Source organism: Catharus ustulatus, chromosome 5 (genome assembly GCF_009819885.2).
Source record: "Catharus ustulatus isolate bCatUst1 chromosome 5, bCatUst1.pri.v2, whole genome shotgun sequence".
In the NCBI taxonomy this organism is placed as follows: domain Eukaryota; kingdom Metazoa; phylum Chordata; class Aves; order Passeriformes; family Turdidae; genus Catharus; species Catharus ustulatus.
In genome coordinates this window covers 4,992,376-5,016,414 of record NC_046225.1, presented here as the reverse complement: position 1 = coordinate 5,016,414, position 24,039 = coordinate 4,992,376, and the positions used below count along the sequence as shown (strand labels likewise).

General features: G+C 43.2%; 1 protein-coding gene across 1 annotated transcript in view; it reads left to right on the top strand.

Annotated features, from left to right (window-relative positions):
* Positions 1 to 9,388, top strand: part of ANKRD50 (ankyrin repeat domain 50) — a 37,018-nt gene extending 27,630 nt beyond the window's left edge. The window contains exons 4-5 of the mRNA XM_033060129.2: positions 705 to 4,252; positions 6,460 to 9,388. Coding sequence (XP_032916020.1) covers positions 705 to 4,249 — 3,545 coding nt within the window. The 3' untranslated portion in view covers positions 4,250 to 4,252; positions 6,460 to 9,388. The remainder of the gene's footprint in view (positions 1 to 704; positions 4,253 to 6,459) is intronic.
* Positions 9,389 to 24,039: the final 14,651 nt, after the last annotated feature.

The window sequence follows — 24,039 nt, the reverse complement described above, 5'->3', positions numbered from 1 at the left end:
GCTGGAAAAACAATGAGATCATACAACTGCCAGAGAACCTCTGTCTTTATACAGTGAGTCACCTACCAGAGAACCAGGTGTTTATCTAGAACTCAGTCCTCACTTGCAAAAATAGGTAATTTTCAGTGTGCAAAAGGTCTACAGGCGTTTAAAACTATTTTTGAGTGTCTCTCCTGTATCATAAAAGCTTTTAAAAGAAACTGTGGTGGTCAAGCTAGTGATTTATATACATTTAATCATGCATATGCAGCAGGTGTGAATACCGTCTTCTGTAATTAAATAAACATAATAATTGTCTTAATCTAAGTAGCTGAAAATTACTTAGAATTCCATTGTTAACCACACTGCAGAAGGGATTATTTCTTTAATAATATAATAATACTTAATAATCTTATTTTGGTTGCAGTTTTGATGGTTTTGCTTAGGTACTTAGTATTGTTCAAGGCAGACGCACAATGCCTAATTCAGAGTGATTTTCAGTATTATTTTTGTTAATTCTTATAGTAGATGATGATAACAGTGCATCTAATTATCAAAGTTTTCTGCTATTATAATTAATTTATATTCACTGTGTTTACAGGGGAAAATATTCGGTTGTGGGTGCTCCCCACCCAAAAATGTCTTGACTTATTTATTCTTCTTTCGACACTTGAGTTAAGCAGAACTGGATCAGAAATAATTGCAACTTTCTCCCCTCTCAACAGGTTTTCGAAAAATAAGTCTGGACGACCTCCGAAAGGCTTACATTGTGAAAGATGTGCAGCAATATATTCTGCATCGTTTGGACCAGGAAGAAGCCCTGAGACAACACCTCACAAAAGAAACGGCAGAAATGCTGAATCAGCTTCACATCAAAAGCAGCGGCTGCTTTTTGTATCTGGAGCGTGTCCTAGATGGAGTTGTGGAGAATTTTATCATGTTACGGGAGATCCGTGATATTCCAGGAACATTAAATGGCCTCTACCTTTGGCTCTGTCAGAGACTTTTTGTGAGAAAACAGTTTGCAAAGGTCCAGCCCATCCTCAATGTAATTCTCGCAGCCTGCAGGCCCTTGACCACCACGGAATTGTATCACGCGGTGTGGACCAAAAACATGACGCTGACCATGGAGGACTTCCAGCGCAAATTGGATGTCCTGTCCAAAGTCCTCATCGATGGCCTGGGAAATACAAAGATCTTGTTTCACTACAGCTTTGCGGAGTGGTTGCTGGACGTGAAGCACTGTACGCAGAAATACCTGTGCAACGCCGCAGAGGGACACAGAATGCTGGCCATGAGTTACACCTGCCGGGCAAAGGATCTAACGCCGCTGGAAGCTCAAGAGTTTGCGTTGCACCTCATTAATTCCAACTTGCAATTGGAGACGTCAGAGCTGGCTCTGTGGATGATATGGAATGGCACACCTGTCAAAGACTCCCTGTCAACCTTAATTCCTAAAGAGCAAGAGGTGTTACAGCTGCTGGTAAAGGCCGGCGCTCACGTCAACAGCGAAGATGACCGCACGTCCTGCATCGTCCGGCAGGCCCTGGAGAGGGAGGACTCCATCCGCACCTTGCTGGACAACGGGGCGTCCGTAAACCAGTGCGATTCCAACGGGAGAACGCTCCTGGCCAACGCGGCGTACAGCGGCAACCTGGACGTGGTCAACCTGCTGGTGTCCAGGGGAGCGGACCTGGAGATCGAGGACACCCACGGGCAAACGGCGCTGACCCTGGCTTCCCGGCAGGGCCACACCAAGGTGGTGAACTGCCTCATCGGCTGCGGGGCCAACGTCAACCACACGGACCACGACGGCTGGACGGCGCTGCGCTCGGCGGCGTGGGGAGGGCACACGGAGGTGGTGTCCGCGCTGCTCTACGCCGGCGTCAAGGTGGACTGCGCCGACGCCGACAGCCGGACGGCGCTGAGAGCGGCGGCCTGGGGAGGCCACGAGGATATCGTGCTGAACCTGCTGCAGCACGGCGCCGAAGTCAACAAAGCTGACAACGAGGGCAGAACGGCCCTGATCGCCGCCGCCTACATGGGGCACAAGGAGATCGTGGAGCACCTGCTGGACCACGGCGCGGAGGTGAACCACGAGGACGTGGACGGGAGGACGGCGCTGTCCGTGGCCGCGCTCTGCGTGCCCGCCAGTAAGGGCCACGCCTCGGTGGTCAGCCTGCTCATCGACCGCGGCGCTGAGGTCGACCACTGTGACAAGGACGGCATGACCCCGCTGCTGGTAGCCGCCTATGAGGGACACGTGGATGTGGTCGATCTGCTCCTGGAAGGAGGAGCTGATGTCGACCACACGGACAACAACGGCCGGACGCCGCTTCTGGCAGCTGCCTCCATGGGCCACGCCTCAGTTGTGAATACTCTGTTGTTTTGGGGTGCAGCTGTTGACAGCATTGACAGTGAAGGGAGAACAGTCCTGAGCATAGCATCTGCACAGGGCAATGTGGAAGTAGTACGGACTCTGCTGGACAGGGGGCTAGATGAGAATCACAGAGACGATGCAGGCTGGACACCTTTGCACATGGCAGCTTTCGAAGGTCACAGGTTGATCTGTGAAGCTCTTATAGAACAAGGTGCTAGAACAAATGAAATCGATAACGATGGACGGATACCTTTCATACTGGCTGCGCAGGAGGGTCACTATGATTGCGTGCAGATGTTGCTGGAAAATAAATCCAACATTGATCAGAGAGGCTACGATGGCAGAAATGCTCTCCGGGTTGCTGCCCTGGAAGGGCACAGAGATATAGTTGAGCTGCTGCTCAGCCATGGGGCAGATGTGAACTACAAAGACGCCGATGGCCGGCCGACACTTTATATCCTAGCGTTAGAAAACCAACTTACAATGGCTGAGTATTTTTTAGAAAACGGTGCGAACGTCGAAGCGAGCGACGCCGAAGGAAGGACGGCGCTCCATGTTTCCTGCTGGCAGGGCCATTTGGAGATGGTGCAGGTGCTGATAACGTACCACGCCGATGTGAACGCCGCGGACAACGAGAAGAGATCCGCCCTGCAGTCTGCCGCCTGGCAAGGCCACGTGAAGGTCGTGCAGCTCCTCATCGAACACGGTGCTCTGGTGGACCACACGTGCAACCAAGGTGCTACTGGACTCTGCATTGCAGCCCAAGAGGGGCACATTGACGTTGTCCAGGTGTTACTGGAGCATGGTGCTGATCCCAATCACGCTGACCAATTTGGGCGCACTGCTATGCGGGTGGCAGCCAAAAATGGACACTCTCAGATTATTAAATTGCTGGAAAAATACGGTGCATCGACTCTGAATGGTTGTACTCCGTCTCCAGTCCACACAATGGAGCAGAAGCCCTTACAATCAGTCTCCTCTAAAATGCAGTCCTTAACCATGAAGTCCAACAGTTCAGGGAGTACTGGAGGAGACATGCAGCCTGGAATGCGGGGATTATCCAACGGGCCTGCACACGCCTTCAGCTCTCCTTCGGAGTCTCCCGATTCCACGGTTGACCGCCAGAAGTCATCTTTATCCAACAATTCCCTGAAAAGCTCCAAAAATTCTTCTCTCCGCACCACATCCTCGACGGCCACCGCTCAGACAGTGCCCATTGATAGTTTCCACAGCCTGTCCTTCACCGAGCAAATCCAGCAGCATTCCCTGCCACGCAGCAGAAGCAGGCAGTCCATTGTTTCCCCTTCTTCCACAACTCATTCCCTAAGCCAAAATCACAATTCACCGAGTAGCGAGTTTGAGTGGAGCCAAGTAAAACCTAGTTTGAAGTCAACTAAAGCGAACAAAGGGGGCAAAACAGACAACTCCAGCAAGTCTGGGTCAGCTGGGAAAAAAATAAAGCAGAGTAGTTCCTCCCAACCCAAAGTGCTAGAGTATGAAATGACTCAGTTTGATAAACGAGTACCCATTGCCAAATCTGGCACAGGCATGCCACTGAAATCCATGCCACCAGAGCCACAGTGCAAAATTTTGGTCCCTCCAGCTCAGCAAGAAGTTGGTCGGTCTCAGCAGCAGTTCCTGATCCACCAACAGAGTGGGGAGCAGAAGAAGAGAAATGGCATTATGACAAACCCAAATTACCATCTGCAGAGCAATCAGGTTTTTCTGGGCAGGGTTTCTGTCCCACGAACGGTGCAGGACAGAGGGCATCAGGATGTGCTGGAAGGCTATCCCCCTGCAGAGACAGAACTCAGCCTTAAGCAAGCCTTAAAACTTCAGATTGAAGCTGGTGACCCCAGCTTCAACTACAAGAAGGAAACACCATTGTAAAAGGTAACTTACCCAGTCACAAGGGAACCAAATGCCTGCATCTCATTTAAAATGTGCCAAAATTGCATTTTATTATCATTTACCATCATAATTGCTTGTGTGATGGATGCTAAAATCTTAACCTGGCAAGTGTTTCCTTCGCTGCCATTTAAAAGCAGCAGCCACAGAGGAATTGGATCACTGTCGTGTTGTCTGTTGAATTCAGCTGCTCAAATTGTGCCCCACTGTCTTTGCTAAGTGAGTTTCATGTAGCACAGATTTGGAATTTCATTTTCAAACGTAAGGACAGATGAGAATTTCAGTTAATGATGTTTTCAGATACAATCTTTGTTTCATTATTTGTGAAAATACTCCTCAGGAAGTTTCTGAAGGTTCTTATAAGTTATAGACAACAACTTTTCTGAATGTGGATTTCAATGGCAAAGAATAAATCTAAAATACTATTCCAAAGCTTTGATTTTATATTTCTGTTACTGTAAAGGTAATCCCCCTATAAAAGAGGTGGCTTTTCTCAGTGCAAGATTATAACCTATGTTATGGTATTAATTTTCTGACCATTCTGTTGCTCTTAAAAATGTGGAGGTCATTTAGATATCTCACCTCCTCTCCAAAACTGAATTTTAAGCTGAAAAAGTAATTCTAAGTCTCCTTTTCTGACATGAATTGTCAGTGAGTCAGCTGAAATAGTTCCATTTTTCTCCCTCTTCCTGTTGAGGTGTATGTTTTTTAGGGTATTTGGAATGTGTTAATATGCTTTCTCTTGGTGTTTCAGAGAAGCAACATCTTTATGAAATGTGTGCCCACCTCTTACTGCTTGCTTGCTTATTTTTGAAAGCCTCTTTTTTATGTGGATGTGGCATTTTGGACAGCTCAGGCTGCTGCTCCTTAGAACAAGAATGTTCTTGCCAGTTGTGACTCAGTTCTGCTGCAGGCCATCACAGACAGCATGTTTTCTGGGACAGTTGCAGGTGGTGCAGAATCCACACATGGAAGGTTTTCAGCTGTCAAAAACACATAAACAGGCGTTTTCCCAAAATGTCCTGGAAACTGATTTTGATGGAATACATCTGGAGATGTAGCTGAGGTCCCTGGAGAATTGCAGAGCAGTAGAATATTTTGTAAGACCCTGGTGGGTTGGCATTTTGGTTCAATTAAATTGTTTGAAACAACAAAGTGTTTCAAAATCATCTGCACTAGAGCCTGCACGTTTGTAAAATGCAGATTTTTCCAAAGGGTCAGATGAGCTGTGGGGCAGGACAGCAAGAACAGGCACAGAGAGGAATCATCAGCTGGGGAGAAAAGTCCTTAAATCTTCATAAAAGTTACGAGGATTTCAGATTCCCACAGTAGCACATCATGCCCAGACAGGATTAGAATTTATTTGTAATTTTTCCTGCTTCCATAAAACTTTAAAACATATAATTAAAGATTGCATTTCCTAACTCTTACGTGCCTGCACATGATGTTCATGGCTCGCTTTCATGTTGTACTTTATTGTAAATCCATTGCATGGTTCTGACGTAGAATGGGTTCATCTGACCTGACCTGTCATCAAAGGACTGGTTTTGGTGAATTTTTCCATCTTTCTTGATTTTAAAATACAAACAGCATATAAAGAAATGTGAACATTCCACATATGATACCAAAATTTGGCTTTGCTTTATCTGGAACAAATGGTGTGTTACTGAAAATTGAAGGTTTTTCTCAGAGAAGTTCTTGGTTATGCAAATGGGTTAAAAAATGAGGTGTGGATAACCAAATGGTTCCTTTTGCTTTTCTCTTAACACTTTGCAGAGCGTCACTTTAAAGAAGGGAGTTTAGAGCAGTTCTGTGTGGAGTATGAACAGCTTGGCACAGGCTGTAATTTACTTCCTCTTCTGCCAAGTCTCAAGCAGAAGAAATGGTAATTTCCCTGACTGGTGGATAAATGAGTCACCTGTGGGGAATCACATCAGAAATACTCTGTATATGGTTTTTTCCTTCCCTGGCTGCTGCTTCCCAGCCTGTCCAGGAAGCTCTCCTGTTGTGGGGACCTGCTTGGGATGGCAGAGAGCACAGGGAATCAATCCTTAGGCAGGAAACACTTTTCCTCATCAGGTTGTTGTTGCATGCTTTTGACTTGAATCAGGGAAGATACAGCTCCGTTTCTGACAGTAGTGTTGGTGTTACAGACTGATTCAAAGCTTAATGTTTTTATTTTGTCCTTCCAGGCCAATTCCATGATGCTGTGAACAGAAGCGCTTCTGCTCCCGGTGATTTATCAGCTGGCTGGGATGAAAGCAAACAATGCTTGTTTAGTCCACCTAGAAACTCAAGAATGTGATTCCTACAGTACAGTTACCTTAATTACTGTAATGTGCCTACATTTTCAGGCTGCCTTCTCAGTATAACCCTCTGTGCTTCGAAATTTTATTTTGTGTACTTTGTATTTAATACACAGAACGAGCACTTTTTTTAATTGCAGAAAGGTATATGCTGTATTTCCCTGACCACAGCTGAAAATGGCAAGAACCAGGAATTGTGATTTCCTATTCCAGATCGCTTGGTAGAGGTGCGTGTGCCACAGTGAACTGTGTTATGGAAAAGGCAGTGCTTTTTGTATTTATTTTTAATGTGGCTAAAGAAAATAAGCAACGAGTTTGTCACATTTGCATTGTTGTCATGTATTGTCAGTTTCCCATGTACTTCAAAAGGTTCCCTCCAGAATTACAAGTCTTGTAACAGTATTTTATAAATACTGTACTTGTGTGTTCTGTCTGTGTAATTGCTGTTCAGTGGTGGCAAAGAAGTCGGACTGCAACTACCTGCAGTGTCTTTGGGATTTTTAAGAGGCAAAAATCTACTCTCTGGTACTACAGCACCAAATCTGGATGGCAGACTGGGACCACTGAAAGCAATAGGCAAATTTTGGACACTTAGTCTTCAATAGCCTCTGTTATTGCTACGGTGAAGAGGTAACTAATATGGGTATGTCCGAGGTGCTAAAAGGTCTGATCCTGCTTTCTTGTGAATCTCCACACATTAGAAACAGCTCCTTCTCTTTTCCAAGGTAAAGGACTATTTTTGGGAATGTCAGTAAAGCAAACCATGGAAAACTCAGACCCTTTGTGAGTGAGGCTGCGAGAGCGCAGTGGAAAAGCACAGCGACAGCGTTGCCTGGGGAGTGCAGAGATCACTGAGTTAGCCCTGTCCTGAGACAAAACCTCCTTAAAGCACAAACTTGTATGAATGTGGGTACTGCTTCACGGGGATTAGGTGGAGGCAGCATGTCTGTACCTGGATAATCACCAGTCAGGGGAGTCCATCTCTGGATAAGGGAAAGCTGCTTTCCTTACAGCAGAAATGTTTTACTTGTATGAAAGAGAGCAGAGTCAAGGTTGTTGTTGTGAAAGTGAGCAGTGCAAGTTTTTCCTTTGAATGTGCACATCTGACTTGCAAGTGATAAAATGAAACAAATGGGTTCTTTTCTCCTACCAAATGCAAGCTATATTCTGCTATTCACCATTACACAGCCTTGCTCTTTAGAAAATAAGCCTATTTTTGTATGCAAGTATTTCTTCTAAAGGCTTGGGTTTCATCTTTTTCATACTCTAATTCTGATCATTCCAGAAATAAGGTGATGGAGAGCTGAGGTTATTTTTCATAGATGATTAATTAGACCCTTAAAGTTTGATGAGTGGCCCCTGGATGTAGATGTAGTGCATATTCTGAGGCTCTGAAGGGCTCCATGTCTGGTTATTATAATCAACCATCATCCATTTTTTTTTTTTTAAATCTTGCACCTCCATTCTTATTTGTTTTTTCCTAAATGTAAAAAAAAGGATCTTTTCTAGTCAGGCATCCAGCATATAGTAAAATCAGATGTTAGAAGCTGACACACGGCAATATGGATTATTCTGAATGTTTCATGTATTGAATTTCTTGTCCCCGTGGGACAATTATAAAATAAACATAACAGGAGTCTGGCAGAATGGCCTTAAGAGGGTCAGTGGTTTAGAAAAGTGAAAGTACCAAAATGTTCTCAGCAAACTTGTTCCAAACCTCAAGTATAGTACATTTGCAATACTGTGCAAGAATACAACTTTTCTTAGTGATTAGATGTATGTTTTGTTCTGTGGAAAAGGATCCCTGAATGCCAACATTTTTTCTACTGACCTTGACTGTCATTGGGATTATATTTATTTAATTTTATTGTGTTGTTATTAATTGCACCTTGTGGACAGAGGACGTAAAAATATGGCCAGTTTCACAAGGGGCCACAACTTACAGATAGTCTGGTGGGTTTTGTGTGAATAGTATTTACATTTGAAACAGTCACTGGGGAAACCCTCTCTCCAAATCAGCAGAAAGAAGACCTGTCAAAAATGTGTTCACAATGGCAATTCTGGCACATTTTGAATATCCCTTTGGAACGGGGCGTGAATTGCTTTAAATCATCTGTTTGCTCAGAAGGTCTGTGTGATTCCACATTGCTGTTGAGTGTGATTTGTAGCATCACCGTTTGTGAGGGGTTTGTGTGCCAAGCAAAGTTCTGCTCCCCCAGTGTTCCCTCTGCCCTGCCCTTTCCCATAAATGACATGGAGGTGAGCAGAGGGGTGTAGCTGTGACTCAGCAGCGCTCACCACCCAGAAAACCTGAATAAAACAGGAATCCTGTCTCTCTTCATCCCATTTCACTGGTCCTTCCAAGGTCATCTCCACAAGGCATCCAAAATTCTCAGTGGGAGAGCTGGGGAAAAAGACTGTTTTGTGGACACAGATATCAATACTGTGTGCATGTGGAAAAACTCATCTGGAGAGAAATGCACTGAGAGATACCAAGGCACAATTGATGCATTTTTGTCTTCTCTGTGATCAGTATTGAAAACATTACCATTTCTTTACTACTAAAAAGGTGTTTTCCCTCCTCAGTTACTCTGCTATGCAAATGTCTGTTATGCTTAATATTCCCCATCTGAACTCCTCAGTTAACTTGGTTTGCAGATAGACTGTTTTTTCCTGGAGTGGGTTGTAAATAGCCTTTAATGTACATTGAATGAATTTCACATTGTAAAATTTTTATTTTATTCCTTGTATTATATTAAGCGAAAATCCCTGTGTATATTAAAGTGCATAATAAATATATTTGCTTTTCAGCAGACATCTAACTGTTTTAATTTTTCTACCTCATTTCCTGGGACATTTCAGGAAAAGGTTATTCAACTTGATTAACTTTCATGTAGTACTAAATGAAGTGTGATGTGTGTGTCAGTAAGCAGCCCAGGCTAGCAAACCTCAGACCCTGGCATTAATTCCTGTGGCTTTGAGCATTTACAGGAGAAGATTTGCTGCATGTCCTTCTGTTTAAAATGACCATTATATACTGTAAATACCATGAGGGCCAATAAATTCACTATTTCACTTGCTGTAAGTTCTTTACAAGTTCAAATGGGTTTGGTTAATGTTGCCTTGATGAGTGTTTCTCTGTGGTATTTTCAGCTTAAGCAAAAACTCTTTTACTGGTGGTGGGTGCTTGTTTTTCTTGAATGTGTTATTAGAAAGGTAGGGGAGAGAAGTGTTCTTTGGCCCTGGGACCTTGCCTCCCTTCTTCAGATGTAAAACCACCGTGATTTCTCTGCAGAGGGTTTTTGAGCAAGGAGGAGGAGTTTGGCTGTGCCTTCTGCAAATGGTGCTTCAGGTTTACCCCCAGGTATTCTGCTTCACACATGGCACACATGGCTCGACTGATTCCTAAGATGAGGAAAAATTGTCATTATCTGCTTGTTTTCTGTGGATTTCTCTTGTTTCTCACAGCAGTTATTGACCCTCCTTTGTTAGGTTCTCCATCTGAAATAAATTATGAGGTGCGTTAATTCAGTGGCTATTTTGCATTGAAGCAAAGAATTTTCACTGAATTAATCATTGAATAAGTTCTATTACATTCCAGAAACAAACATTTTCTTCAGATAAGCACTGTAATAATATTTAAATAAAATTATTCAACACCTGCTTTAAATCTCTTATTCTATGGAATATGCACAATGACATTAAATAGTTCTTCACATCTTCTGTGAGATCTCTGCAATAATTTGGCTTGTGTATCACATGTATTTTCCAAAGGAAAGCTGAGATTGGTTGGCACAGTAAACTAAAGCCTTTCTGCTGGAGCTTCTCAGAGAGACAGCAATGAGAGTTTGGCCTTTATCATTTTGATAAAGAAGTCTCCAAATGTGCATGTGGGTGATCTAAACAGATTGACCTTTAGAAATAAAATGTAATTTGCTGGTTGTGGGGACAGAATAAAGCATAGGGGTGTGGTTATTGGGTTTGTTTTTTTATTTCCCCCAGTAACTTTCTTGATGTAACAGCTTTTAAGCCTGCATCTCCTAGGGGAAAGTTTTTTTGAAGTATTAAAGTCAATAATAATGTTTTCTCCTCTTAGAGTTAAGGCTGTGAGCAGAGCTATTGTGTGCTTGTGTGTCTCGGTGAACATTAGGCAATCTCATAGACAGACTTTAAAACTCAAAACTTCATCCATAAATGACAGAGTGGACCTTTATTATGATTGATTCTGTCATTTTCCATTATGCTGGCTCTCCAGTTCACCGTTGTGTTTTCCCCAAGAACAGAATTCCAGTCTTGCTCCAGCTTTAATAACAGTGTGATGGTTCTGTTGCTGTTTTTTCGTTCAGCTCTCACGGAAGGTGTTTGAATTCACCAGTAAATCCCAGAGCACCTCACAGAAAACACGGGAGGAATACTGAGATGAAGACACATTTGCTCTGCCAGTCACTGAACAGGCTCAAAACAGCATCAGGAAAAGCCCCTGGGCTCTCCCAGCACCAGGCAATTCTGCTGCCTTGAATAACCTGTTGTCTGGCATTAACTCATCTCCTGCTTTTATTTTTTTTTTCCCCAGTTGCTTTTTTTAGTTTGTTTTCGTGCCTGTGCAGTGCAGCTGGCTGGAGGCTGTGCATGCAGCTGGGGGCTGGCTGCAGGAGGGTGGCACAGGGGTCAGCCCTGCCAGCAGGTTTGGACCAGGCACCTTGGCTGTGTCTGTGCTGAGCAGAGTGGCACAGGGGGAGAACTTGCCAAGCTCTCTAAAAAAAAAGGAAAAAAAAACCCCAGGTTTATCCAGGAGCCTCGTTGACAGGTGAGAGCTTTGTGAGAGGCAGCACTGAACGTGCATCCAAGGCTGTGTGTCCCAGTGCCAGTTTTCTGCTAATGGAACACTCTGAGGTGAATGGGAGATGAAGCAGTCTGGATGTTTCTGTCTCTGCTAGCGTTTCACGTCTCCCCTGTGCCTTGCCTAGCTGTCAGCCTGCTGATGAGTTAATGGGGATGCCTGTTTAGGAAGGCTGTCATCTGATGGTATTCATGGTGTGGAGAGACAAGATCCTTCTGCAGGCACTCTGCTCCAAGCAGAGAGGATTTTCAGAAGCTGGATAGGACCAAGCTGTACACTTTCCCTTCCTGCTGGACCTCTCCTTACAGGAGCAGGAGCAGTGCACAAGGTTTAGTCACAGGAGAAGAAAGCAGGAGGAAAAATTCACAACATCTCTGAAGCCTTCAAAATGCAGCTCGCTCTTTGCCATGTCTGAAACTTCACTGCTAAAGCAAATTTTGGGGTGATTAGAGGGTGCATAATTAAGATTCCCCATTTGGCTGTTACTGCAGACTGGGAATAAGGCAGAAGCACATTGGCCCTGGTAACACCGTGGTTAATTCACTCTTCTTGTGCTCTGCTGAGATTTCCCACAAGAGCACTGGATGGAGTTGGTTTTGAAATGCTTTTGCTAATTACTTTTTTTAACATGTGAAATTAATGAACAGAATTATTCAGGGACATGTTTATTTACATGGGGTCGAGACTTCGGCAGCTACAATCCAGTTCCACAGTAGTGTTTGAAGAGTGTGGTTCCCTTCACCTGAGGGAAGGTAGCAAAATCTGTGCCTGAATTGATACTAAAGTGCTTTTTGGCTCACACTGCTGGCTCATTTACATGCAGCCTATTTTCTAAAAGGGGTAAGTCTTTCCTCTTTGCCAGGATGGGATGATGGATTTAAGAACAGCCATTTCAGGACACACCAGAAACTCATCCAGCCCTACAATCTGTCATTAGCAATGACCAATATCAGATGTGAATAGAAAAGCACAACAACCCGGTACATTTTCAATTATTTTTTCCTCCAAATGTTCTCTGGCTTTTTGTGGGATTTCCAAACCCAGAGACAATGTTTTTATCATTAATATTTTCTGTGTCAGTCAGTGTTAACCAGGAACAAGTGGCTGAGATGGAAAAAGTGCACTGTAATTTATAAATAATATTTGTTCTTTAAGGGTAAGACCACTGGACAATCAGCTACTGAACACAAGTTTTAAGCTGTGAGTAGATTTATACCAGATCCCTGTATGTCCAAAAGAATTTGGTCTAGGATAAATGTGGAGCAGTTCATATGAGAGCATTACACAATGCAGAAAGTAAAGATACTATTGGGAGCACAAGGATTTCCTTACATCTGCTGAAAACCTGTTTTGCAACAAACAAGAAGGAACATTTCTGTGCCCCAGCTCCATGTAGGGTTGATCTTTTTGCATAGAGACAAGACACTCCCAGGAACATCAGAGTTATTCTTCCCTTATTAACGACACAAACAAACTGGAATATTGATTCACTGCCTCTCCAGCTCTTGGCCAAAGCCATCAGATGCTGGTAATAGGGAATGCACACTCTCAAAAATGAGTGTTTTCCAGATTACCAGTGGGCACAAAGGGGAGCACAGGTGCAGGAGCATATTTCCATGGTGCTGCTCGGCAGTGATGCTGTGCAGCACGGCAGGAACCAGGTGAAAAGGAAAATTACCCTAGCAGATGTACTCCCTCCTGTATTTCCTAAGCTCCCAGTTTGCCAAGCCATATCCCCAGGATAAAGCACTTTCCCTGCAGAAATAATGACTGTGCTTGCCTTTTCAATCTGTTTTCATTTAACTCTTGGATTTTCACAGATCCCATGGACAGTGACTGGAAGTTGCCAAGTAGTGTCGAGCTGCTTTAAACTTGATATTCCCCACACTCCTAATCTATTCCTTCAGAAACAAAACAGGTTTCCACAACTCAGGTAACACCATGGTTGAAGTACAGTAATTTCACGATTATGAGCCGCACCATTTTGACTAAAATTTTGGTCCGAACCCGAAGTGCGGCTTATAATCGGACAAAGAATGAAAAGTTGCTGTTTTACTTTGGAGGACAGGTGTCTGCTGAGAAAGGCAGGAGCCTCTCTTTGAAATGATGCAATTCCCCTCCCTCCAAATTATTATAATTTTGAAATCAAGGGGCTTTCAGGCAAAAATATGGGGATTAGGAATAACAGTTCTTTGCTAGGGAAATTAAAATAGAAATACAGTACTACAAACAAACAAACTCCAAACCCTGACACAGTCAGAGTACAACCTGACACCCGTCAGTCACGCAGGGTGTTGGCAGCAGTCCCATTAAATGGTGGTTGCATCCTCCTGCAGTGACAGATGTGGCTCAGTTGGAGCAGTGCTCCTGTACAAGGTGCAGTTTCCCTCCGGAGGTCCAGTGGTGATGTGGAGAAATCCGGTTTTCCTCTGGAGTCCAGTGGAGAAAGGGGCTCCCTTAGTGTCCCAAAACCTCTGTTTTTATCTTGGTAAGAAATGTTGGGCTCTTCCCCCTGGCTGGAGCAACTCCCAATGGGATGCAGTAATTTTATCAGTCCCACAGTGGGGCTCAATGGCCATGAGCAGAAAATGACTGGCTGGAGGAAGGATGGGTTGTGAAAAGATAAAGAACAATGCCCTGCCTGGTTTCAATGGATGGCCCATTAGCAGAATATCTGCCATTGAGATAAGGATCACTGCCCCCACCCTCAACAGATGGTGATAGAACAGATACCTTTTATCACACTCTGTATTGTAACGTGCGGCTTATAATCAGGTGCGGCTTATAATTGTGAAATTTCTTGGCTCCTTCAGTGTTCCCACTGTGGCAGGACCACTGGGCTGTGGGCACCATGCCTCACAGGGAAAAACCAGTCTCAATTAATTCTACCCCGTTCTCATTTAGGCATCCTAATTATTAGGGGGTGGTGCTGAGTGTGGAGATGGACAGACAGAGGATGGATGTGGAAAAGAGGCTTGGTCTGCTTGTTACATCCCAGAGGGAAGCATGGAACACCTTGTTGGAACATCCAGCTCCATGGTGGGCAGCACGGGCTAAGCAGAGAGCTGCCCTGCAGTAACAAATGAGAGGTGAGACTGGGAATCAAAGCCTACAAAAACACCCCAGGGGCTCATTTTTGGCACATCAGAGCAGGGGCTGTCAGTGCAGAGCACATGCTAGAAAGGTTGTCCTTGGATACAGTAGGGTGGTCCCTGCAGGTTTCCATGGGATACCTGGGGCTGCAGGATGGTCCCTGCAGGTTCTATGGGATAACTGGGGCTGCAGGGTGGTCCCTGCAGGTTTCCATGGGATAACTGGGGCTGCAGGGTGGTCCCTGGAGCATCCAGAGCTGGAGCACTCGCAGCCACTGCCTGGACTGATGGCTGCCAGCAGGGTTGGCTCCCCTGGGAACAAGCTGAGGGCTGTTCAAAGAGCTTGAATCTCTCTGCAAACATGGAATGCAGCCAGTTTATGACACAGTCCATCCTCTGTTGGCTGAGATTAGTCAGGGAGTCTCCAGGTACGCTCCCTCAAACATGAGCGCTGCGGGAATGCCGTGAGCATTCATCCACACAGAGACCAGCAGGATTTTCTGCCCCAAGGTAATGCTGACTTTTCCTGACCTGTGCAGGCTCCTAGGGGTCATTGGTGCAGGCACTGGGGAGGAGGTTAAAGCCAGCACAGCATCCTTGGAGATGGGACTGAGAGGACAGACCCCGCGTCCCAGCCCAGCCCCAGGGGCTCTCTGCCCATCTCCCCTTCCTTCCACCTCCTTGGCAGGATTTCCCCTCCAGCACCAGCTTCAGAGCAACATCTCTGCTCCTTTTCCATGACCACTTTAGTCCCCAGATAACTGTTCAGATCGAAGTTTACTGTAGAGTGAGAATTGGTTTAGTTTAAGGTAATCCAAACGGAGCATGATGGAATAAATATTGCTTCACTCAGTGTTTCATCTGGCAGTGGGTGAAGGATCTTTAGGAACAGCTGACTAAAAAAGGAAGGCTACTTCACAAGGCAAGAATTTCCATATTGCTTTTAAAAATTAGTTAAATAAAAGGAAAGAGCAACCCTGAGTCCCTCTCCTCCCAGACTGCAGCTCAGAAAGAACAATGCAATATTATGTGTGAAAATGCAGCCATAACTCCCAAGTGTTTTCCCTATCTCTGTTTTTATTGCTTCAATAGCAGCTTATGAAATATTAGTGTAAAAAGACTCAAAGCACGAGTCTGAAAAGATGCAGAAAACAATAAAGTAAATCCCACGGGGACAACTGTCACTGTCCTGCAGCATTCCATTGTTCAGTGTGTAGGACCAGAATGTCAGTCATTCATCACTTATTGATCACTTTTATTACCTAGGCATTAGTGTAGGAGTCCTGCAGCTGAAATTCCACTGAAAGAACGATGTTCTATTGCCAGGTTCAAAACCCATGAAAAAATACTTCCAGAAACATTTATGATTGCATTTAATCTGTGACAAATCACAGTGGAATACAGTTTGGCCAGTGCTTGGCATTAACCAGATGCAGAGGGATTCAGGCTTCTCTGCTGTACAAGAAAATGGCTCACATATTCCCCTTTCATCCTAGGGGACAGATGAAAAACTGATTGCAGGCTTTCTTGCCACTATCCCTTTTTTGCTCTTGGACCAGTCCTGTGCTCAAGCTGGTTTTAAGGAAAATAAAAGATGTTTATGTCTAAGAGATTAAATATGCTTTGGCTATAGCCATGAGCTAGTCCTAGCTGTGCTAAACTCGTGCTGTATCCCAATCCTGAGGCATGGTGACAGGGAAAAACCTTGAGTATTTGCCCCATCCCATTTTTATGCTCTTTTTCCTCCACTGGCTTTGCAGAATTTCATAACCACAAGACTCTGGAGACTGTGCTGGCAAATTGCAATCTAGATTTAAAACATATCTATATACACACTCTCTTTCCAAGGGCCTTACATCCAATGGAAGTTTGGCCCCCTGAAATGATGTTTTTAGTACAGTATTTTGATAGCTATAAATGCTGTTGGGACTCAGAGCCCAATACAACTGCAGTCATTACAGACCCAGAGAAATTGTTTTCAGGCTCGTGCCAACAAATGGAGATTAATTTCTTTGTTGTGGTGCAGGCTGGTTTCTGAGCATGTTCCCCATTAGCTCTGTGAGCAGCCTGTGCAGTCACTGGCACTCTCCACAGGACTCATCCATCCTCCTTTCTGCATCATTGCCTGCAAAATGCAGTGTGCAAAGCTCTGTGTGTTCCTTCTCTCTGTCTTCACCTCCCAACTAGAAAATGCTTCTCTTTTGACTGCTCTGAGGAGGCATTTGGGACCAGCAAAGATGAGATGTCTTTTATAGCAATTACATATGTAATTATATACATAATATGTATTTTTTTTTATTATACATTGCTATATGTATGAAAATAGCAGCACTTCATCTAAATTGAAACTCTTCCGTGGAAAGAAGACTCAGAGTCAGCTCCAATTTTCATTTTCTGCAAAGTTTGAAATCACTGAAGCGTTTGCTTTTGTGATTTTGTTACTCCAATCTTTTAAAAGTAAAACTTACAGAAGTAAAAGGCAGGCATATAAATGGTGGGCTTGACATGAGCAAGCAGCATTTTTTAGCTAATTGGATGCAGTTTCCTCCCATTTAGATCTCTGGGTCAGGGTGGCTTTCAGGTGTCAAGCCTGAAGTCTTTAAACACAAAAAGTTTAATCTTTACCCAGCTTTAATTCTCCAGTCTTTTCACCATACGAGCTCGTAAATCTACCATGCTTCAGGTTTTCCAAAGTGTAATTTTCTGCCTGCTTTTAGCTTGTTTTATTCATCCAAATCACTCAGAAGCATGAGCAAGCATATTCCAGTCTCTGGTTGCTCTGCTTCCTGGCTTTGCCCTGGCTGCCATCCATCAGGGACATGGGAAGAGGCACAGACACAGCCTGGCTTTGTGGGGAGCAGTGGTGAGACTTAAAAGCAGGTGAGACAGCAGCAGAGAGCGTGGGGGAGGAAACTCATTTCCTCCTCTGGCATGTTTTCCCCTTGATTTAATCACTCCGAGCACCCCATGCATCTAAAACCTGAGCACAGAGGTCTTATCTGCTGAGGTGTAACATTTCAGAGCTTTGCTCTTTGTGTGCTTTCACAGAACATGCTAGCTCGTATTTTTGGAACATTTTTGGTCAAACTGAGGGGAGTCAGGTTCATTGCTGTAAAAACAAGCAGTCCTGGAAGCTGGTGTGTCCAGCAGGCAGGGATTATAAAGCCTGATGAGCAAAACCACAAAGGGAGGTCATAGGGGAGAGTTTTTTAGGATGAGGATGGTGAAACAGGTTGTCCAGAGAAACAGGAAAAGAAAGGTAATCTCTATTGGTAGGAAAATGTTACAGTGAGCTGTGCTGACTTGATTTATAAGAACAGAAATAATGCCTTTGTTGCTCTATAAGAATGGATAATTGTGTTTATTTGAATCACAGCAAACTGTTTGGAGCTGACTGGAGATGAAGTAGCTGCTGTGTGATCTCACTCTCCACGGTTCAGGAGTTACATTCTTTTGTCTTAAAGCCTCCCTCAATACCAGCTTCTCAACAGTTAACGAGTCTGGTAGAAGATCATACAGATTTGGCATCTAAGGCAGCTTTAATCAGACTGAAAGCCATGCTGTACAGAGCTTCTGGTGCTGTTATTTACTGCACTACAATCGTTCCTCCCTTCCTTAGAGCCACAACTCTGCCCAAAGTCATATCACCTACTGCTGTGATCAGATTTCACAAGTCGAGCAGAGTCACCCCAGATCTGTGCGTGATGAGCCCTTAAAATACATCTAATGCTGCAGGCAAAGGCATCTGAGCCTCAGCTGGATGCCTGGGCTGCTTCTTGGGGGTCTCTCAGGATGGATTGACAGATATTTTTGGCACACAGCATGACTGCAATATGGGGGAAGAAGGGTGCAGGAAATGCTCCTTCTCTTTTCAGTCTCTTTAATCAATTTTTTTCTTTTGTCCTCCTGTTCTCCCCATGCCTGGTGAGTGAAAACTTTCTCCTGAGGTGCTCTGCACCCTCATCTTGGGGGCAGGAGTTTGTTGTGCTGCTTCCCCAGGAATGATAAGGTGCCTCTCTACCACCCTGCTGGTGCTTCTTCATCCCTCACCACCAGCTTTTGGACAGACACAAACGTCACTGCTAAACCAAACCTAGCTGATAATGATGTCACTGTTAAATATTACCATTATCGTTGTTATTATTATTTCAGTTAGGGGCACAAAAGTGTCTTTCTTCCTGGCAGAGGTTCCTTGAGTACTTAAGACCTGCAGAAAATGATGGTTCACATCCTCCTGTATCCTTCTTTTACTAAAGCAAGTGTTCCAGCTAATTACAGGGACCCCGGGGCTGGCTCCATTCAGACACAATGAGTGTTAATGAGAACGGTGCCTTTTCTTTAATTCACCATAAAACAAGGCCTGTTGCCTCCAGCTCTCTGCTGCACAAACCCTGGGATGTATTTTTATATCTTTCCATTTGGTTCAGCATTGTCTTGCAGAGAGTGTTTGATAATAACCTTTAATTTGAGGAGATGCTGCTGCAGACTGTAATTAAGGCAGCCAGTTGGGTGTTGGTTTGTTGGGTTTTTTTCATAAAAGGGAATCAACCATCAGCAGAATCTTTTTTAAAATGAGGAGATCCTTGTTAAGCTGTTTAGAGAGGATGTTTTCCAGAGCTTTTTTCCTTGACAAAATAACCTTCTTTTAAAATATATTAAATATATCAAGGTATTCTATAGATTGTCTTCTTAGAGGTGACTTCTTAAGGTTTTGCTGATGTAACAAAGACAAAACTGGGAAGTGTTTTGATTGTAGCTGGGCTCAAATTTCATTTTGAAGGGGAAAAAGCCTTTTAATTATTTCTGAAATAATTGCTTGTGATAATACAATCTCCTTTGTAATGTTTAGACAGAAATAGTTTCTGTATAAATAGAGACATTTAATGTAAGAGTAACCTAATCTTTCTTTGAGCACTGTGATACTTCAAGCCCTATTATAGGATAAAAAGGTTTTCATATCAACAGACAACTGTTAAAAAAACCAATTTTAATTATAATTGAAGGCCTAATTAGCTAGTTTGTAATACTTAACTAATATCTTACTACTTCAAGACTTGCTAAGAATATAGCTCTGCTAAGGAAACAGCTCTGCCAATTTAAGATAGAGGAACTAATAAAATATGAATTTGAAAGGCAGGCTTAAAAACAAAAAGGTTCTCTTATTTAAAAATAAAAACTAAATTGGAATTAGAAGGTACTTTCAGCTTTAAAGAGGTTCTGAGAGTGGCAGTAAGTGCATCAGTGGATTTCCACCCAAACCACAGAGGAGGGCAGTAATTGTGGCTCTTGTTTTACAGAGGAAAGTTAAAGAGGGGAGGAGGAGGTGCTGCAGAGGGCATCCCACCCAGGTGCCAGGGAATGGCCAAGTTCTCACCCAGCCAGTGTGGAAAAGAGGATATCAAAGTGATATTTCCATTTCTTTTGCAACCATGGGCTTGTTCCATCCGTGAGGATTATCAGTGATTCTGGCAGGGCAGGAGATTTCCCAGCAATCAAATAAAAGGGATTACATTTGCTGTTGCTAGGATGATTTCTGGGAGGAGAACAAGGGGAGATGTGAGATTTATGGTGTGGAAACCAAAAAAATCCAGGCAAGGTTCTCAGCTTTGTTTTATCAGTGCTACTCAACATTACACTCTGTGCATACAGTATTGCTTGGATGGAAAAAGAAGGGATAATATCACCTGCTTTCTCCAAAACAAGCTCATCCTCATCACAGAGATACGGACTTGTGGAAAACCACACCCTTTTTTCTGAAAACATTTTCATCTGTAGGGTTCTAAAACAGAACCATGGAACCTTTTGGGTTGGAAGGGACCTTAAACATCATCCAGTTAAACACACAATCCCCCCACCCCACCCTGGGCAGGGAATGTGAGCTGCATAAGTACCAGATGGAAAAATAAAACATTTATAAGGATGCTTCAAGAGGGCTTTCTGACCTGCTAGGAAACTGGTTTAAATCCTCAAAGCTTCATCTATCTTCAGGATTATACTCTATTAAATTGAGAATCTCTGATGGGACTTCTGGCTTAATGGTTACTGTGGCAGGGATTATGCACTCCCACATCTATGGTGTAAAATTGCTTGTGCCTTGGTTTTGCAGAGGAAAAAAGCTCTGACACTGCACCTGCTACTTTTGATGGACTCATAACAGCTCATGCCAGCCAGCTCAGAGCCACTGTGCAGGAAAAATGGAAAATGGGATGGCTTAGATGGGATAGCAGAGCGCTGAAGAGAGCTAGGCACAGCAATTATGATATATGTATTTTTAATTAAATTTCATAGATTTTAAATGTCGTTCCAAGCGGGGAGAATTCCCAAGGCTACCAATCATTTTGCACCACTTATAATACCCGGAAAGTGCTGCTACCTTTCATCAAGTCACTGCAAAAAAAAAAAAAAAAAAAAAAAAAGAAATCCTTGAGCAAAATGTGGAAGATTTATAGCTCTGGAAAAGTTTGCAAGAATGACAATGTTGATATCCAAACTTCAATTTTGGAACCGTTTGTTGTTCATTTAATCTTTCTGCTTTAATCTCAGCAAATGAAATCGACTTGAAACCTCTGATTTTTGTTACTCTCCAAGCTAATTCTAGGGCCAAGAAAAAAAAAGAAAAATCTGTGATGAATATGCCTGAAGGATAATGGAAATTGCTGTGCTTGGTGTTTGCATTCGTGTAGGGTGTGCTTTGTACTATATATGCAAAAGTGCTACTGCTTTATCATCATATGGGATCTTCTGCTATAATGCTTTCCTAGTGTTTCTGTTTGTATTTAATTTCTCCTTGATATCTGTAGAATACAACTTTCCAGTGGCAATATCCTGGTAAGGAAAAGCCCAGGGATATATTTCCACTGAGCAAAACCTCTGAAATGAAAGGGAAAACAGATAAAGTCCCCCCACAAGAAGCAGCTCCTCTAGAAGATTCTGCTGTTGGAGATATATAATTACCTAATCTCTCCCATCCTGGTATGAAGCATATAATTAGCTGACATCCTCCCTCCTCTTGAAAGGGAACAAATGCTGCATGGATTCAATTAGAAAATGATTAAATAAAGTATTGCTGGAGCTCAGTGCTAGGAGGAACCTGAAGGACCTGGGTATTTCCTCTCAGTATCTCAGATCTGAGACAATCACATCCATTGTATCTTCTGAGTGGCTCAGCCAAGGGCTCCAGCAACCCAGGGAGGGAAAACATGAATCAGGAAAAGCTGTTGTGTAAATAAGCTGTGAGACAATGCCAATGAGAATACATTTTAAATAATAAAGGTAGGAATGACTCCTGTTCACCTCTGAACCTGAGCTTTTCTGCAACATGGCCAAGAAAAATCAACCTGAGCAGGTTCCATGGCCTCTTTAGCAACAGTCATTAGGCAGTGTTGTTTATATCCCTTTGAATGGAATTATGAGAGCCTCGTGGGATGCAACAATTGTTAAATACAACAATTGCTAAAAGCTAATAATACATATGGCATTTGATGATTTGCTAAATTAATGAATCATTGCATACCTCAGATATGCAGTAACTGTGACTCTGGCAAGTATCAATTTATAACTTAACTGTAGCATGATTGAACTTAATGGAAAAACTATTGAAGTAAGAATGTGAAATCTTCCAGAAAATAATGCTACCATGTGCAATGAAGACTGCAGACCCTCTAGCTTCTAATCTCTTCCCCATATCTAAAGCAGATCTTTTGTTAAGTCAATTAATGAAATTCAATTATGAGTTAAAGAGAACTGTAGGAGAAAATATTCTTTATAAGTCATTTATATACATGTGATAGATAAAAGGATGAAAAAACATGAGCAATTATAATTCCAGGCTGTTTGCTGAAGAGTTGCAGCTGTAGTGAGCTTTTCATTCACTTATGGAGGTACAACTAGTTAAAATGCCAGCTCCACATTTCATTTCCATAAATGAGCAATCCCAGCAAATCCCTATCTGTAATCTGGAGTCAGCCATGGAGGCTGCAAGAGTAGTTTTTCCACAATCACAGTTATTTTTTTCCAGCACATGAGCCCTGAATCTGGTTCCAATTTTCCTGGCTGTGTGCATCGAGTATTATTCCTGACAAATGCTGTCTCTGAATGGTTTGGGGATTGCCATGTGCCAGCAGGACCTCTGTGGCCAACTGCAAGCTCCATCCCTGGCCCAGTGGAGTACAGCCCTTGGCACCAGCAGCCTGTGTGGAAAATGCCAATTATTCTACCCACTCAGCACAGATATGGAGATTTGCAGAGATACGTGCACGTATCTATGGGTTTCTTTCCATGCGGTACACAGTGAGAAAAGAAACTGGGAAAGAATTTGGGAACTCATCCTTCCCTCCAAACTCAGGAGGCACCAGCCTGGCAGCACTGTGACACGTTTTTATGGTGACAGCTGTGGGATTTCTGCTGGCATTAGTCTGATTTACCAGGAAAAAACTGCCCATAGCTTTTAAGATGGGTTTGCATTAACCCTAAACTTCGAAGAACTTGTCTCTAATTTGGCAAGTAGAGTCTACTGGGTTAGATCATGGGATTTCTGTGAATAACATCCCATGCTGGCACAGTGCTATCTGTTCTGCTGTGGGTTTAAAACAGACTTTGTCCTGCCGTAATTCCTGATTTTTCTTTACTAGCATCCAGATTTTTTTTTGCTTATGGCAATGCTCATAGGAGAGGTAGAGGAATATTAGCAGGAATGGAGTTTTATGACAGCTGTAAAAATAGTTGATTCCATATACCTTTGTGCCTTGCAAAGCATTAGTAACTGGATCCTGGCTACAGCATGTAATTACATTGCTTGATGCATTGTTGGGCATTAGTAGGATTCCTTCCATCTGTCTAATATTTCCCATCCAAGAATACTATCACATTTTATTACAGCCATTTAAAAATTCCTGATCCTTTTCCAAGCTCACTCTGGGTGTGATGATACAGAATTTCACCCAAAATATTTTAAAGGCAAACTAAGCATTAAAAAGCAGGTGTGGATAGTATTTTTTATTACCAATGTCTCAAATTTATGCTTTTTGCTGGTGTAAAATAATTTGGGGCTCATTAAATATGACCAATCATCTTATTTTTATTTTCACTATATCATCAGTCAAATACAAAAATGCTTATCAGAGACCAAGGACTTCACAAAATAAAAAATTAATGAATCCATGTTCTCTCATGTTAATTACCTATTAAAATAGCTCGCTCCCTAGGCAAATAACTTAAAATCAGATCTGAAGATGTGTCAGTTGTACCTAAATATGAATTAATTTAACAGAGGAAGGCAAAAGCACAGCCCCAGATCACTCACCCTCCCTCATCCTTTGTTCCTCAGGCACCAGCTGGAGGTACCACATGTACATGAGATAAAGAGGAAACCTCCAGCCTTTGCTGGAGACATCACACACTTTCCAGGGAAGTACAGGTGGGATTGCCCTTTAGGGCTGGAAGGTTCTGCACTGCTCCCCTTTGGCACTGCCCCCATCCTCGGCATGTGCCACCAGAGCAGTGGTTTGGTCTGGGCTACAAATGATCTCAGATGTT